The sequence below is a fragment of the Sturnira hondurensis genome, unplaced genomic scaffold (assembly GCF_014824575.4).
Source record: "Sturnira hondurensis isolate 20B ecotype Veracruz unplaced genomic scaffold, ASM1482457v3 Scaffold0009664, whole genome shotgun sequence".
NCBI lineage: Eukaryota > Metazoa > Chordata > Mammalia > Chiroptera > Phyllostomidae > Sturnira > Sturnira hondurensis.
The window spans coordinates 740,480-755,692 of NW_028082295.1; the positions used below are offsets into that span (position 1 = coordinate 740,480).

Sequence of the window (15,213 nt, forward strand, 5' to 3'; positions counted from 1 at the left end):
CTAAAAGTAAGGACTGGAGCTGAAAGAAAAACAGAAACAGATCCAGAAAGAAGATGGAAGGAGAACACCAACAGCTGAGACAAATTTCACCTTGCTCTTCATCAGAACTTATGTTTTTTAAAAATTTCTCTCTTCTTTTTGTTCTTTTTAGTTTTTTCTCCCTTTCATATTGCATTTTAACTTTTGTTCTTTCACTTCATTGGTATTCCAAATAACTCACTACTCTTGGTCTTTTACTTTTTATTCATATATTTTTTATATTATGATGACAAATCGCACCCAGCACTTTTCTCTGATCTTAATCCATTTCACCATCTCCCTAAGCATTATTAGTGATGCTGTAAACTTTATTTTCTCTCATACTAGGCCATGTTCCTATCTTTTACTCTCACTATTTCTCCTCCGTCTAACCACACATAAGCTCTCTTCTTTCTTAAGTCAGCTCACATTCTTTTCCCCCCTCTTCTAAGAGTCTTATTTCTTTACTATCTTTTATAAACAGTGGCTAGTTGGACAAAAAAACATGGTTATTGCTGTACTATTCAAACACAACTCCTGTTTTTTCACTGTTTGCTTGTACTTTAAAAACCAGAGAATATTCTTCCCCTGTCTTACTGCATTTCACCTTCCCCATACCCCAGATCAGTTCACTGAGGAATTTTATTTCATCCCCCCTGCCCTCTGGACCTAGCCTTTACTCCTTATTCTTAGTTTGTTTTGCTATCCACTCAAAATAATTTTTCTTTACTGTAGACATCTCATATTCACTCTTCTCTTTTGTACAATTTTCTTATTCCTGTTCCACCTTTACTCAACTTCATTGAGCTGTTGTTAATATTGACTTTACTGTGGTTTTTCTGCAATTTTGCTCCCATTGGTCCAGTACCTTTTCAATTTTACTTCAAACCTCATAGTGTACCCTTCCTGTTTCTTACCCCATTGTTCCCATCATCCTTCCATGTTTCACTTATATTTTGAATTTTGTTCTCTCCTTTTCTTTTTCTCTGTTTTATCCCAACTATTATCAGTCCTCCTACCTTTGACCACACATTAACATTTTATCTCTTTTAGTCATCTCATATTCCCTTTGTCACATATTATAATATTTGTCATTTCTCTTAACCTTTATTAACTTTTGTTCAATTGTGGTTGGAATTGCTGATTTGATAAGGTTTGCTGGCATAGGATTGGTTGTCTGGTAATACTGCTTTGTTAACCAACACCTGTAACAACAGCATATAAGACAAGGTGGGAGTTGTGACTACCAGTAAGCCCACTGGAGGGAAGAACACACTAATAAAGAGGCCACCGACATATAAAGCCCTAATATAATGAGAGCCCACACAAACAGAAGAAAGGGCAACTCTAGAGCATTCAGACAAGGAGATCAAAGAGACTGCACCACTGAGTCCCCACAGAACCCCTGCCATGTAAGTCCATCCCACAAAGACAGGCAAGCAAAACATGTAGAAATATACAAAAAGTCACCTAAAATTGGGGGACAAAGAAAGAACCCCCAATCAAAAGGAATGGAAGAATCCCTAGTAAAAAAACTAACTGAAATTGAGGCAAGCAATCTATCAAATATAGAATTCTAAAAAAAAAATGGTTATAAGGATATTCACGGAACTCACTGGGAGCTACAAAGCATGAAAAGGGAAAGAGAAACCATAAACAAGAACCAGGAAGACATGAAGAACACAGTATCTTAAAAAATTACACTAAAAAGAATTATAAGCACACTAGATGAAGCAGAAGACTGAATCAGTGAGCTGGAAGACATGGTAGAATGAAATACCCAGTAGAGAAACAAAATGAAAAAAAAACTCAAAAAGTATGAGGAGAGCTTAAGGGAACTTCAGGACAACATGAAACATAAAAACATTGGCATCACTGGAATACCAGATGAAGAAGAAAAGGAAAAAGGGATAGAAAAAACATGATCAAAAAAATAATGACAGAAAACTTCCCTCACCTGGAGAGAGGAAACTCCATACAAATTCAGGAAGTACACGGTCCCAATCAAGATGAATCCAAAGAGGCCAACTCCAAGACACATGCTAATTAAAATGCCAGATTTTAAAGATAAAGAGAGAAACAGATATTAACATACAAAGGAACTCTGATAAGGCTAACAGCTGAACTTTCCACAGACACACTAAAAGACAAAAGGGAATGGCAAGACATATTCCAAATAAGGAAAAGCAAAGGCCTACAACCAAGACTACTCTACCCAGTGAGGCTGTCATTTAAAATAGAAGGTGATATAAGGAGTTTGCCAGACAAAAGAAAGTTAAAAGCATACCAGCACTGCAAGAGATGCTAAGTGGAATGATTTAAGAAGATGAAAGTATAGAGTGAAAGAGAGAGGAACACGGGTACAAAGGGAAAAAATGGCAGTAAGTACAAACCTATCAATAGTAACCTTAAATGTAAAGATATTAAATGCTCCAATCAAAAGACATAGGGTAGCTGAATAGAAAAGAAAACATGATCTGCATATACGCTGTCTACATGAGACCCACATCAGAACAAAAGACCTACAGAGACTGAAAGTAAAGGATTAGAAAAAAATATTCCAAGCAAATGGACAGGAAAATAAAACCAGGGTACAAATACTTACATCAGACAGAACAGACTTCAAGACAAAGGTGAGAGAAATAGACAGAGAAGGTAATTATATAATTCTAAAGGGAAGAATCCCCAGGATGCTTTAAATATTATAAGAATATATGCAACCAACATAGGAGCACCCAAATATATAAGGAAAATATTAGAGGACTTCAAAAAAGATACAGATAGCAACATACTTATACTAGGGGATTTTAATGCGCCACTGTCAGGAATGGACAGATCTTCCAAACCAAGAATCACCAAGGACACTGTGTCACTGAATGACACTGCAGATCAAATGGGCTTAACTGATATATACAGAAACTTTTGCCACAAAGAAAGAAAACATACATTCTTTTCATATGCACATGGACCATTTTCAAAGACAGACCACATGATAGGACACAAAACAAAAATTAACAAATTTAAGAAAACTGAAATAATATCAAGCATTTTCTTGTACCACAAGGAATTGAAACTAGAAACCAACCTCAAGGAAAAAACTCAAAGACACTCAAGTACATGGACACCGAATAAAATGTTATTAAATAATGAATGGGTCAAGAATGAAATTAGGGAAGAAATCAAAAAGTTTCTGGAAACAAATGAAAATGAACACAAACAATATAAAACCTAAGGGGCACAGTGAAGGTAGTCCCAAGAGGGAAGATCATAGCAATACAGACCTACCTAAAAAAGATAGAAACATTTCAAATAAAAAACATAACCCTACATCTACAAAAAAACCCAGAAACAACAACAAAGCCCAGAGTGAGAAGAAGGAAAGAAATAATCAAATCAGAGCAGAATTAAATGACATAGAGACTAAAAGAACATTTCAAAGGATCAATAGTTCCAGGAGCTAATTCTTTGAAAAGATAAACAAAACTGACAAGCCTTTAACCAGCCTCATCAAGAAAAAAAGAGAAAGGACCCAAATAAATAAAATTAGAATGAAAGAGGAGAGATTACAACTAATACCACAGAAATACAAAGGACCGTAAAAATTACTACAATTATACGTCAAGAAATTTGAAAACCTGGGTGAAATGGACACATTTCTAGAAACATATAATACTCCAAAAGTGAGTCAAGAAGCAGAAGAAAGTTGGAATACACTAATATCAGCTAGTGACACTGAAGCAGTAATCAAAAAAAAACTCTCAGCCCACAAAAGCCCTGGCCCAGACAGCTTCATAGGAGAATTTTACCAAACATTTAGAGAAGAGCTAACTCTGATTCTTCTCAAACTATTTCAAAATATACAAGAGAAGGAAAGACTCCCAAACTCTTTTTATGAGGTCAGTATTGTCCTAAATCCAAAACCATATAAAGACGCAACAAAGAAAGAAAACTACAGGTCAATACTGCTGACGAATATCGATGCTAAAATCCTCAATAAAATTTTGGCGAACTGCAGCCAGCAATACAAACTATCACACACCATGATCAAGTGGGATTCACCACAAGAATGCTAGGATGGTACAATACATCCACGTCCATAAATGTAATATATCACATAAGCAAAAGGTAAGACAAAAATGACATGATCATATCATGCTGAAAAAGCATTCGATAAGGGTCAGCACCTATTTTTTTAGAAAAACATTCAGCAAAGCAGGAGTAGAAGGAACATATCTCAACATAATAAAAACCATTTGCCAGAAACATAGTCAACCTCATACTCAATGGGCAAAAACTAAAAGTGTTCCCTAAAATAAGGCACAAGACAAAGGTGTCCACTCTCACTTTTATTCAACATTGTATTGCAAGTTCTAGCCACAGCAAACAGACAAGGAAAAAAAAGACAGCCAAACTGGAAAGAAGGAAATAAACTGTCACTGTTAGTAGATGACATGATAGTATACATAAAAACCCTGGAGATTCCACCAAAAAACTACTTGAGCTAACAAATGAATCTGACAAAACGAGATACAAAGTCAACATTCAGAAATCAAACGTATTTTTGTACACCAACTATGAATATCAGAAACACAAATCAGAAAAAAGATCCCATTTATTATAGCAATAAGAAAAATAAAATACTTAAAAACTTAACCAAGGATGTAAAAAACCTGTATTCAGAAAACTATACAATATTGAAGAAAAAAGTTAAGGAACAAATAAATGGAAGCATATACCGTGTTCATGGATTGGAAGAATTAACATCATCAGAATGCCCATACTACCCTAAGGAACAGATTCAACACAATCCCTATTAAAATCCCAATGACATATTTCACAGGTACAGACACATATTTTGAAAATTTATATGGAATCATAAATGACCCTGAGTAGCTGCAGCAATTTTGAGAGAGAAGAACAAAGTAGGAGGGATCACAATATCTGATGTCAAAACTCTGTTTTGATTACAAGACCATTTTGTAATCAAAATGGAGTAAAAATAGCCTCTTCGATAAATAGTGTTGGGAGATCTGGACAGCTGCATGAAAAAAAGTGAAACTCAACCACCAATTTAAACCATACACAAAAATAAACTCGAGAGATAAAATACTTAAATATAAATTGTAATACCATAAAAGTCTTACAGGAGAACATAGGCAGGAAAATCTTAGATATTCCACGTAGCAATATTTTCACTAATACAATCCCTACAGCAAGGGATACAAAGGAAGGAATAAACAAATGGGAATACATCTAACTAAAAAGCTTCTGCACAGATAAAGAAAACATCAACAAAATGGAAAGGGAACCAACTTATGGGAAAACATAATTGCCATTGGTAGCTTAGACGAGCTGATCTTCAAAATACATAAAGAAGTTACATGACTCAAACCAGGAAGACAAACCACTCAATTAAAAAATGGGCAAAGGACCAGAACAGACACTTCTCCAAGGAAGACATACAGAGAGAGGACCCACAGACACATGAAAAAATGCTCAATATCACTAGCCATTAGAGAGATGCATACTAAAACCACAATGCAATACCACTTCACACCTGTGAGAATGGCCATCATAACCAAATCAACAAACAGCAAGTGCTGGCAAAGTTGTAGAAAAGAAAACCCTAGTACTCTGTGGGAATGGAGACTGGTGCAGCCACTGTGGAAAACAGCATAGAATTTCCTCAGGAAACTAAAGATAGAACTTCCTTTCCATTCAGCAATCTGATCCCACTGCTGGGACTATATCCGAACAATCCTGAATTACCAATTCAAAAGAACCTATGCACCCCAATGTTCATAAAAGCATTATTTACAATAGCCAATAGCTGGAAACAGCCTAAGTGCCCAGTAGTAAGTGAGTAGATCAAAAAAGGGTGGTATATTTACATGATGGAATACTATGCAGCAAAAAGAAAGAAGGAGATCCTACCCTTCATGACAGCATGGATGAGACTGGAGAGCATTATGCTAAGTGAAATAAGCCAGGTGTTGAAAGACAAATACCATATGATCTCATCTATAAGTGGTACCTAATCAACAAAACAAACATGGAAAATAGAAATAGAGACTTAGAAATAAAGAACAACTGACAGTGACCAGAGAGGAGGGGGTGGGGGAAAATGGGGGAACAAAGGGAAGGGGCAAGCAAAGAAACAGGAACAGAAGACTCGGGTACGGACAATGGGGGGCGGGGGGAATTGCCTGTGGGTATGACTGGGGCTGGGATACTGGTGAGCAATAAGGTAAAAGGCAGGACAACTATAACCAAAGAACGATAAAGAAAATGGAGATGAGAATTTTTCTATTTTGAAGTATCACTTAACAAGAAAGGGAAAACAGAGCTGCAGAAACAGGGTGATCATTTTGCATGGGCTTATGGAGAACTTTTTCCCTTGAGGACAGGAAAATTTACCAAAGGAAATTTCGAAACCCTCTAGGCTGTGAAACCATCACTAAAACATGGGAGATAACTAGTTCAGTCTGGTTAGTGGTTAAGTATTAATCTTATTATCCCCAGTACCTCACATAGAAGGGGCACAGAGTGTTCAGAAAATATTTGTTGAATAAATACATGAATGAGTAAGAGGTGAAAGATAAACTGAGATGAGAGAGGTTCTTAAACACCTACAACCTCAAGTGGGGGAGGGGTGGGGCAACTAATAATACACACTGATCATCAGAAGGATACACTGAACTGAAAACTTGTCATACGAATTTGAAATTTTTCACCTGAGAAATTAATCTTAGTTTAGCGAGTTAAAAAAAATCATTCAAAAGAACCCTTATGCCTAGAATGATAGCTGAAATGTTCGCTCACATTTTGTAATCACAGCACCAGGATTGCTTCTGGGAACTATTGGGTTGGCCAAAAAGTTTGTTTTTTTTCCTGTAAGATGGCTCTAGTAGTGCTTAGTTATTTTTAACTTCGTTTGAAACAACTTTGTTAGAATGCATGCATTAAAAATAACATCAAAATTGGTGAATTTTTGTGCAGCCATTTTAATATTGAAGATGGAAGGAAAAAAACATTTTCCGGGTATTATGCTTTATTATTTCAAGAAAAGTAAAAATACAAATGAAATGCATTAAAAGATTTGTGCAGTGAATGGAGAAGTTGCTGTGGCTGACTGAATGTGTCAAAGTGATCTGCAAAGTTTCTTGGTACTACATACATTTTGGCCAAATAATTCTTTGCTGTGGAAAGGTCTTATGCATTGGAAGATGTTTAGCAGCATTCTTGGCCTGTACACAACTAGAAGCCAAGAGCAAGAGATAGCCGACATATTCAAAATACGCAAGTCAATAAAGCTACTGGTGAAAATGAAAAATGTGTCTTTTATTTTAAGGGAAAAAACCATATAGACTTTTTTGGCCAGGCCAATACTATAAATTAATACAATTCAGAACAAAGGCTCATTCTATCCTGTGATTTGCTTTTGACATTTTTAGGGGTAAAGAGGCAGCAGGGCAGCTGAGTAAAAATGCACCATCTTGGGATTACTGTCTGCTCTCCTTGTCCTTTCCTGATTCATCTCTGTGAAATACCAGACAGCTTCAGTGGCATATGATAGCATAGCACAACTTATTCTCAAACTAAATAGCTGATTTTTTCAGAGAAGGCACAAACACCCCCGAAGACTCAGGGCAGGTGAAAAAAAGCCTTTAGGATTATTTTTCTTCCCTAGGCTTTAACATTGCCACTAATTACATTTGACTAAAGAAAGTCATCTTGTGCAACCTCCCATGCTCCCCAAAATAATGAACACACATCACCATCAGACAGGAGAATTTGAGGCAGTTTGTTTTATTTTAATCTTATACTTATCACAAGGTCTTTGAATGTAGTATATAACCAAAAACCTACTTGTCATATAATAATAAATACCAAATAAAATATTCTTTAGCAAGCCAAATTATCCACAAAACTATTCCATGCCCAAAATAAAATTGGATGTATTTCTGTTTCTTTTTAAATTTCTGTGTTCCTCTCACTACCTTGTCAAAAACAAACAAAATGTAAAAAAAACAAAAAAACCCAAAACATAAAAACCTGATTTGTGGTCAATAGCTTCAAAATTCTCGAAAGTGACCTTTGAGTCTAGTGTACCATTTCTCCTCCCAAGGAAACTATTGCAAGTAGATTTCAACATTCTGTTGGAGGAAATAGGAACTACTGAAATATTTAAAGTAGTGGATTAGATTTCTCTTCTGGAAAACTAATTTGGGCAGCAAGAAATACATTTTAAAGTTCCAGCAAAAGAATTCCATGAACTTTCAGGTTTTCTTTCTTTCCAGTAGCTTAAATTCCATACCCTTTCCACCTTTCTCCCTTACCCTGGAGTCTTCCTAGTTAAATATTGAAGGGTAAGCCTAAGATCAAACTAAGGTTTTTCAGCACCACCCACCACTTCTGAGTATGCAATGCATCAAAGTCTCTTAGACATATACCCCTTTTATGCACTTACTATATAATTTCTTTATAGGTCTCTCTACTTCACTAAACCAGTACTATATGTTCTTATTTATTAGGTTTTGTAGCCCAGCATCACACTAATGATTTATAGAGGGTTTCTGAATGAGTAAATGTGAAAATTGACTTATTTTCTAGTATTATAGTTGAAACAGCCCAATAAGAATATTAACTTCTCTGAAGAGAAAATAATACAGTAAATCTGAATGTAAATGTCTCTGAAATTTGAAGATATTTTACATATTTTTATGGTTGGTTCAGAGTAAAGAGGACCCCCAAAATAAACACAATTCTCTTTTTGGAATTTTAAATTATGTTTGGAAAATTTGGTTCACTCAAAAATATTCTGTATTTGTTGAATGTACTACTCAACAATCTTACTGGGAACTCTTTGCTGTTTTCCGAAATGCATGACTTTATCTCAGGCACTGAGCCTTTTGCAGTGCTAATCCCACTCCCCCAGAATGTCCACCAACCCTTACTAATACCATACATCCCAAAGACACCTCCTCCACAGTCTTCACTTGTCCTTCAAAATTCAATCTTTCTGGCCCTGACTGGTGTAGCTCAGTGGATTGAGTGTGGGCCTCTGAACCAAAGGGTTGCTGGTTTGACTCTCAGTCAGAGCACATGCCTTGGTTGTGGGCCAGGTCCCCAGCAGGGGGTGTGTTGAGAGGCGACCACACATTGATGTCTCTCTCTCTCTCTCTCTCTCTCTCTCTCTCTCTCTCTCTCTCTGTCCTTCCCTTCCCCCTCTCTGAAAAAAAAAAACCCAAAATCTAAAAAAAAAAAAATCAGTCTTTCTGGAAACTGTTCTAGTTGATTCTACCTCCTATGAGACTGTCAGGTGCCATTTCTGTCTTCCCACAGCACCAAAATACATTCTACATTCAAAGCTAAATTTTTAGATCATTTGTGGGTTAGAGCAGCAAAGATCATCAAGAATTTATTATTTGAGGCTTCTGGTCAAGATGGAGTTGTAGGTAAATCCAGTACTCTCCTCCCCCCAACAACCCCATCAAAATTACCATTTGACTGCAGAATAATCATCATTCAGAACTACCTGAACTCTACCTGAACAAAAGTCCTACAACTAAGGATATAAAGAAGCCACAATAAGACTGATAGGAGGGGTAGAGACACAGAACAGAATGGGCAGGTCCCATACACCCATGTGTGCCAGATAAAATTGGGAGGGACTTCTTGGCTGTGGAAGTCCCCCTGAAGAGCCAGGGGTCCTAGGCCCACAGCAGACCCTCGCTCGGCGCAGAGTGCCAGTGCTGGAAAGAGAAGTCCTGTAACTTCTGGCTGTAAAAACCAGCAGAGATTGAGACTGAGTGAGACAGAGGAGTCAGGTGTTCCACTTAAAGGGACCCCCCCCACCCCGACTACCTTACTCTGACTTACTTCCCCTAAGCTCCCAGTGCTGGGCAGCAGTTTGAAAGACACCAGGGACATACATAGCAACTGAACTGGTCCAGATTCAGGGTGAGAGTTACAGGGGCAGCTTTCTCCCAGACAGAAGTGCTGGCAGAGGCCATTGTTCCTTTGATTAACCCTCTAGTCACAGAGCTGGCAAGCAGATACCTTATCTGAGATTCTATCAACTTGGCTAACACTGTTCAACCAGAGCTGGTGATTCCCTGAGACCCCATCCCATCCAAACTTCAGCCCAACCAAGAGGCTTTTCCATAGACACAGCCTGTCCTGTCTCATGCTTCAGACTTGCCTAAAATCTTTCAAACAAGCAGGATCTGGCCTTTTGCTAAATTGCCCCAGCCCTGGAACTAACAGCAGCCAGCCTTGGTTCACAGCTTAGCCTCTCCTGCGCACCTCCACACCCAGAACAAGTAGCACCCATGTGTAGATCACAATGTAACTCGTGCTAGATGGGCTGACCTTGGCCTGCACCTCCCAGAAGGTCCCAGAGACAGTACAACTGGTGGATAGCTTCAGACAACATCAAAGCACCACACAAACACTTCCACAAGTGACATACTCAATGGGTGGGCTCACTAGGCCCAGGAGCCCCACTGAAGTAAGTCCTGTCCCCTTTACATCCTCCACCGTGGTTGCAGCAAGTCCTTGCAGCTGATCAGCCTGGTGGTAAATCCCCCACACTGAAGCACCAAATGCAATCAAGGCTCAACTACACCAGGAAGGTGTACATAACCCACATGGGGGTGGGGTGGGAGTACAGCTGGAGTGCCTAGCTTGGGTGATTGGGGAGACTGTGCCACTGAACCCTTCAGGACACCTACCACATAAGGCCACTTTACCAAGCCTGTGAGACATAGCAGCTCCATCTAATACACAGAAACAAATACAGGAAGGAAAACAAAAAGAAAAAAGACAAAGAACTATGTCTCAAATGAAACAACAGAGCAAAAAATCCAGAAAAAGAACTACACAAAATGGAGACGAGCAATCTACCAGATACAGAGTTTAAAACACTGGTTATAAGAATGCTAAATGAACTTAGGAGAATAGTATATGAACTTGGAACTGGAACAAAGAGAAACAAAACATAACAGAACTAGAAAACAAAAAAGGGGAAAAACTGAAGAATACATTAACTGAAATGAAGAACATTACATTATAGGAAATCAACAGTGGAGTACATAAAGCAGAGAATCAAACCAAAGATCTGGAAGTTAAGGAAGCAGAAAACACCTAATCAGGACACTAAAAGAAAAAAGAATCCAAAAAATGAGAACAGTATAAAAAGGCTCTGGGACAATTTTATAAGTACCAACATTTGCATCTTGGGGGTACCAGAAGAAGAAGAGAGAGCAAGGAATTGAAAACCTATGTGTAAAAAATAACAACAGAAAACTTCCCTAACCTCGTGAAGGAAATAGATATACAAGTCCAGGAAGTGCATATAATCCCAAACAAGATGAACTCAAAGAGGCCCACACCAAGACATATAATTAAAATGCCAAAGTTTAAAGACAAAGAACCTTAAAAGCATCAAGACAAAAGCAATTAGTAACCTACAAGGGAGCTCCCATAAACTGTCAGCTGGTTCCTCAACAGAAACTTTGTGGAGAAGAGATTGGCAAAATATCAAAGTGATGGAAAAAAGGACCTACAACCAAGATTACCCTATCCAGCAAAGCTATCATTTAGAATTAAAGAACTAATAAAGTGTTTTCCAAACAAGAAAAAGTTAAAGGGGATCATTATCACCAAACCAGTATTATACGAAAAGTTAAAGGGTCTTTTTTAAGAAAAAAAGATAAATGTAAACAATAAAATGGCAACAAATATATATCTATCAATAAGTGAATCTTAAAAACAAAATGAACAAGGCAGAACAGAAACAGACTCATAGATACAGAGGACATTTTGATGGTTGCCAGATAGGAGGAGCGCTGGAAGGGTAGATGAAAAACGTGAAGAGACTGTGAAGTACAAATTGGTTGTTACAGGATAGTCATAGGGATGTAAAATACAACATGGGAAATATAGTCAAATAATACTCCAATAAGTATAGATGGTATTAGATGCCTATGCTTCAGATGTTGGAATGTTTAAAGTTTTCCTGGAGGTTCCTAAGTCTCTTCTCATTTTTTTGAATTGTTTCTTTATTGTGTTCTGGTTGAATGTTTATTTCTTCATTCTGGTCCAAACCGTTGATTTGAGTCCTGGTTTCCTTCTGGTCACTATTGATTTTCTGTACATTTTCCTGTATTTCACTTTTCAAAGCCTTTGCTTTTCTATTTTTGCAACCATATGCAACCATTTCTGTGAGCACCCTGATTACCAGTGTTTTGAACTCTGCATGTGATAGGTTAGCTATCTGTGGCTTAGCTGTATTTTCTTCTGGAGCTTCAATGTGTTCTTTCACTTGGGCCAGGTTTTGTTTTGTTTTTCATCTTGACTGGCCTGTTACATAGTAAGGTGTGGAGCGTTAGGTATTCACCAGGGTGGGACAATCCACAGTGTCTGTGTTATGGTGCCGTATGTGGGAGAGGAATCCAAGAGGGAACAATGCTACTTAGTAAGCTTTTGGCTAGCTTTCAGTAACTTCTGCTGCTACCCAGAAGCACACTGGAGCCCTGGCTGGTGTAGCTCAGTGGATTGAGCGAGGGCCTGTGATCCACAGGATCACAGTTCGATTCCCAGTCATGGCACATGCCTGGGTTGCAGGCCAGTTTCCAGCAGAGGATTCACGACAGGCAACCATACATTGATATTTCTCTCCTTCTCTCCTTCCCTTCCTCTCTAAAGATAAATAAATAAAATCTTAAAAAAAAAAAAAAGCAGCACACTGGACCCTTCTGGTGCTAACTCCCAGTTGGGTGGTTTTATGTATGTGCTAGATCCAGTGGGTCTCTCCAACCAACTCTCCTGTGAGGCCGGTTGTTTCTGCCACCACCTCAACCCCCACAGATTTTTTTCAGTCAGAGGTTTTGAGGCTTTATTTCCCTGCACTGGATTCATGAGTTGCACAGTCTATCTTGCTTCCCAGTTGTTCCTTGCCTTTCATGGCTTGTATGCAATGGCAACTGGGCAGCTTCGTAATCACTGCAGTAACTGCACCAAAAGCGGTGCCTGGTCCAAAACCATCAATAGATATCTGCTTCATTTCCTCTCCAAACTCACTTCCTGTCTGTTGTAACTGAGAAATTTTCCCTCTACTATCTGAGGCCAGCCCCTCCACAAGTATTCTGGACCCAGCCTCTTAAAGACCTTACTCTTTCAGTTACCTCCTCTCTCTCCTAAATATCTACCACATCACTCTTGTCCAATTTCAAATATGCCTCACTATTTTCGATCCTACTCTTCCTGCCCTCACAGTTTCAGCCCACTTCTCAGCACCTCTCAAGTCCTCCCAGTCAAACTTCTTTAGTGTTGTTTTGTCTCCATTCCTCACCTCTCAACTGACTCCGGCTCCTATCACTCTGCTAAAACAGGACAAATCCAAAGTCACTTTTCTGTCTTCATTTTACTGTCAGCATCTGAACTTCAGAAAGACGAAAAAGACGAAACGGAACGAAAAACAAAAGTACAGGAAAAAAGATATCTGACTTGCAGATGCAGGGACTTTAAAAAAAATGAGTCATGATCTTGGCAGCACAAATAATACACTACTCTGCCATGCACTGGTTGAAAAGCACTGAGGTTCAATTCTGAAGGTATCTTACAAAATAAGCCTTTTAAACTATCATTACTGCTTGAAAATGCAACCTGCTGGCAAACGTGTATGGAATGCATGTATGTAGAAACAGTCACTTTACAAAGAGCAAGATATTTTCTTGAATGAACACAGCTTTAAAATTTTCATCTAAATTCAAGATTAAACGAACCTGATTGGCAGTCAAGCCAGTATTATAACCCTACATTTAGTGAGACAACATATCCAAATTTAAATCCAGGCTTTCAGACTCAGAGTTAAATCCGATTTTCTAACTCGCAGTTTAGAATATTCAGATATGTTCCAAAACCCAAAGGGCTACCAAGCCACCACTTGAACCTGGTGAAGAGACAGCCAGACCCTGGAGTGCTTTGCACCTGGCTCTGAAAGACACCAAGTGGAAGAGGACCCATGATGAGACATTCCAGTTAGAACTACACTCTTTCTCCACTGGGTTTTAATGTCTCTTGTTTTCCCTACTATTTTCAGAAGACTGACCTCCCTCCCTCCAAACTGCACCCCAGGAGGCCAAAACGAGCAAATCTAGCGCTTCCCTGAAAAGTTCTGGATTGCCGCAGGCCATCAAAATCGTACCACCTCCTCCCGCCCATCTGCTCAAGGATACAACAGGAGAACGTTGAAGTCACTCCGCCGAGACCTCGCTGCAGAGACCCCGCCACCTCCCAGCGTCCAGAGACCGGCTCACCGGCATGGGACAGGAGCACGATGAGGTTCCCGTGGTGCTCCTCATTGTAGATCACCACAGCGGAAGCATTCCTCCGAGCCGCCACCAGCACTTTGTCCTTTAAGGTGCAGCCCCCACGCGGCAACAGGGCTACCCAAGACAGCCCCCCAACAGCTGGGTCGGGGCACAACGAAGCTTGTGTCGGGTACACAACCCTCAGGGTCACCGTCCACCGCGCGCGGGACTCCCACCAAGCCTAGAGCGCCCTCCTTGGGCGAGCTGTCGCCAAAGCGGCCGCTCGCCGAAACGCTGCATGTGGTCCGGTTCGTCTGCCTGTGGAAGTACTCGAAGCTCCCACTGCCGAGTACCACTCCAGCGCCCGGCCCCAGGCTCCGGGCACGCACAAGGCCAGGGCCAGCAGCGCCAGGGCCGGGCAGCTAGCGTCCGGCAGCTGCTGCCGCGTCATGGCCGAGCCACCCGGCTGATTAGGAGCTAGCCGGGCCAAGAGTCGGAGGACTTCCAGAAGGAGAGGAAGCGTCAGAGGAAGCTGAGAGCACGAAAAAGAGAACCTTTCCTGCGCAGCGAGTGAAGACGGAAGCCGGGCTTTGGGCGGGCCGGCGCAAGCGCACCTGGTGGAACGGGGCGGGGCGCCGGGCGATGAGAAGGGGGCGGAACAATGTGAAACGTGTGGCTGTTCGCCCTCCCGGTCACCTCACACCCCAGTTGGGGGAATGGTGCTTGGGTTGTAACCTGTCTGGTGAGTTGCGCTTGGTTTGGAACTTCCCTTATGCCTGTGAAAGTCTGGTGACTTGCAGTACCCCGGGCCTGAGACCCCTGAGACTCCGCGAGCGGATGGAGGAGGTGCTGCATATAGCCCGCGGGACGGCTTGCA

The 15,213-nt window shown here is 40.0% G+C and overlaps 1 protein-coding gene and 1 long non-coding RNA gene across 2 annotated transcripts in view; both read right to left on the bottom strand.

The window, feature by feature from the left end:
- RNF149 (ring finger protein 149) overlaps positions 1-14,940 on the bottom strand; it is a 46,738-nt gene extending 31,798 nt beyond the window's left edge. Inside the window, 3 exon segments of the mRNA XM_037057273.1 lie at positions 14,343-14,479; positions 14,481-14,676; positions 14,679-14,940. Of these exon segments, the coding sequence (XP_036913168.1) occupies positions 14,343-14,479; positions 14,481-14,676; positions 14,679-14,787 (442 nt within the window). The 5' untranslated portion in view covers positions 14,788-14,940.
- LOC118994645 (uncharacterized) lies at positions 12,374-12,884 on the bottom strand. The gene is made up of 2 exons (XR_005068112.1): positions 12,771-12,884; positions 12,374-12,557 (listed from the first exon to the last, which is right to left on the bottom strand). It is a non-coding gene; the product is annotated as an uncharacterized LOC118994645 (long non-coding RNA).
- Positions 14,941-15,213: the final 273 nt, after the last annotated feature.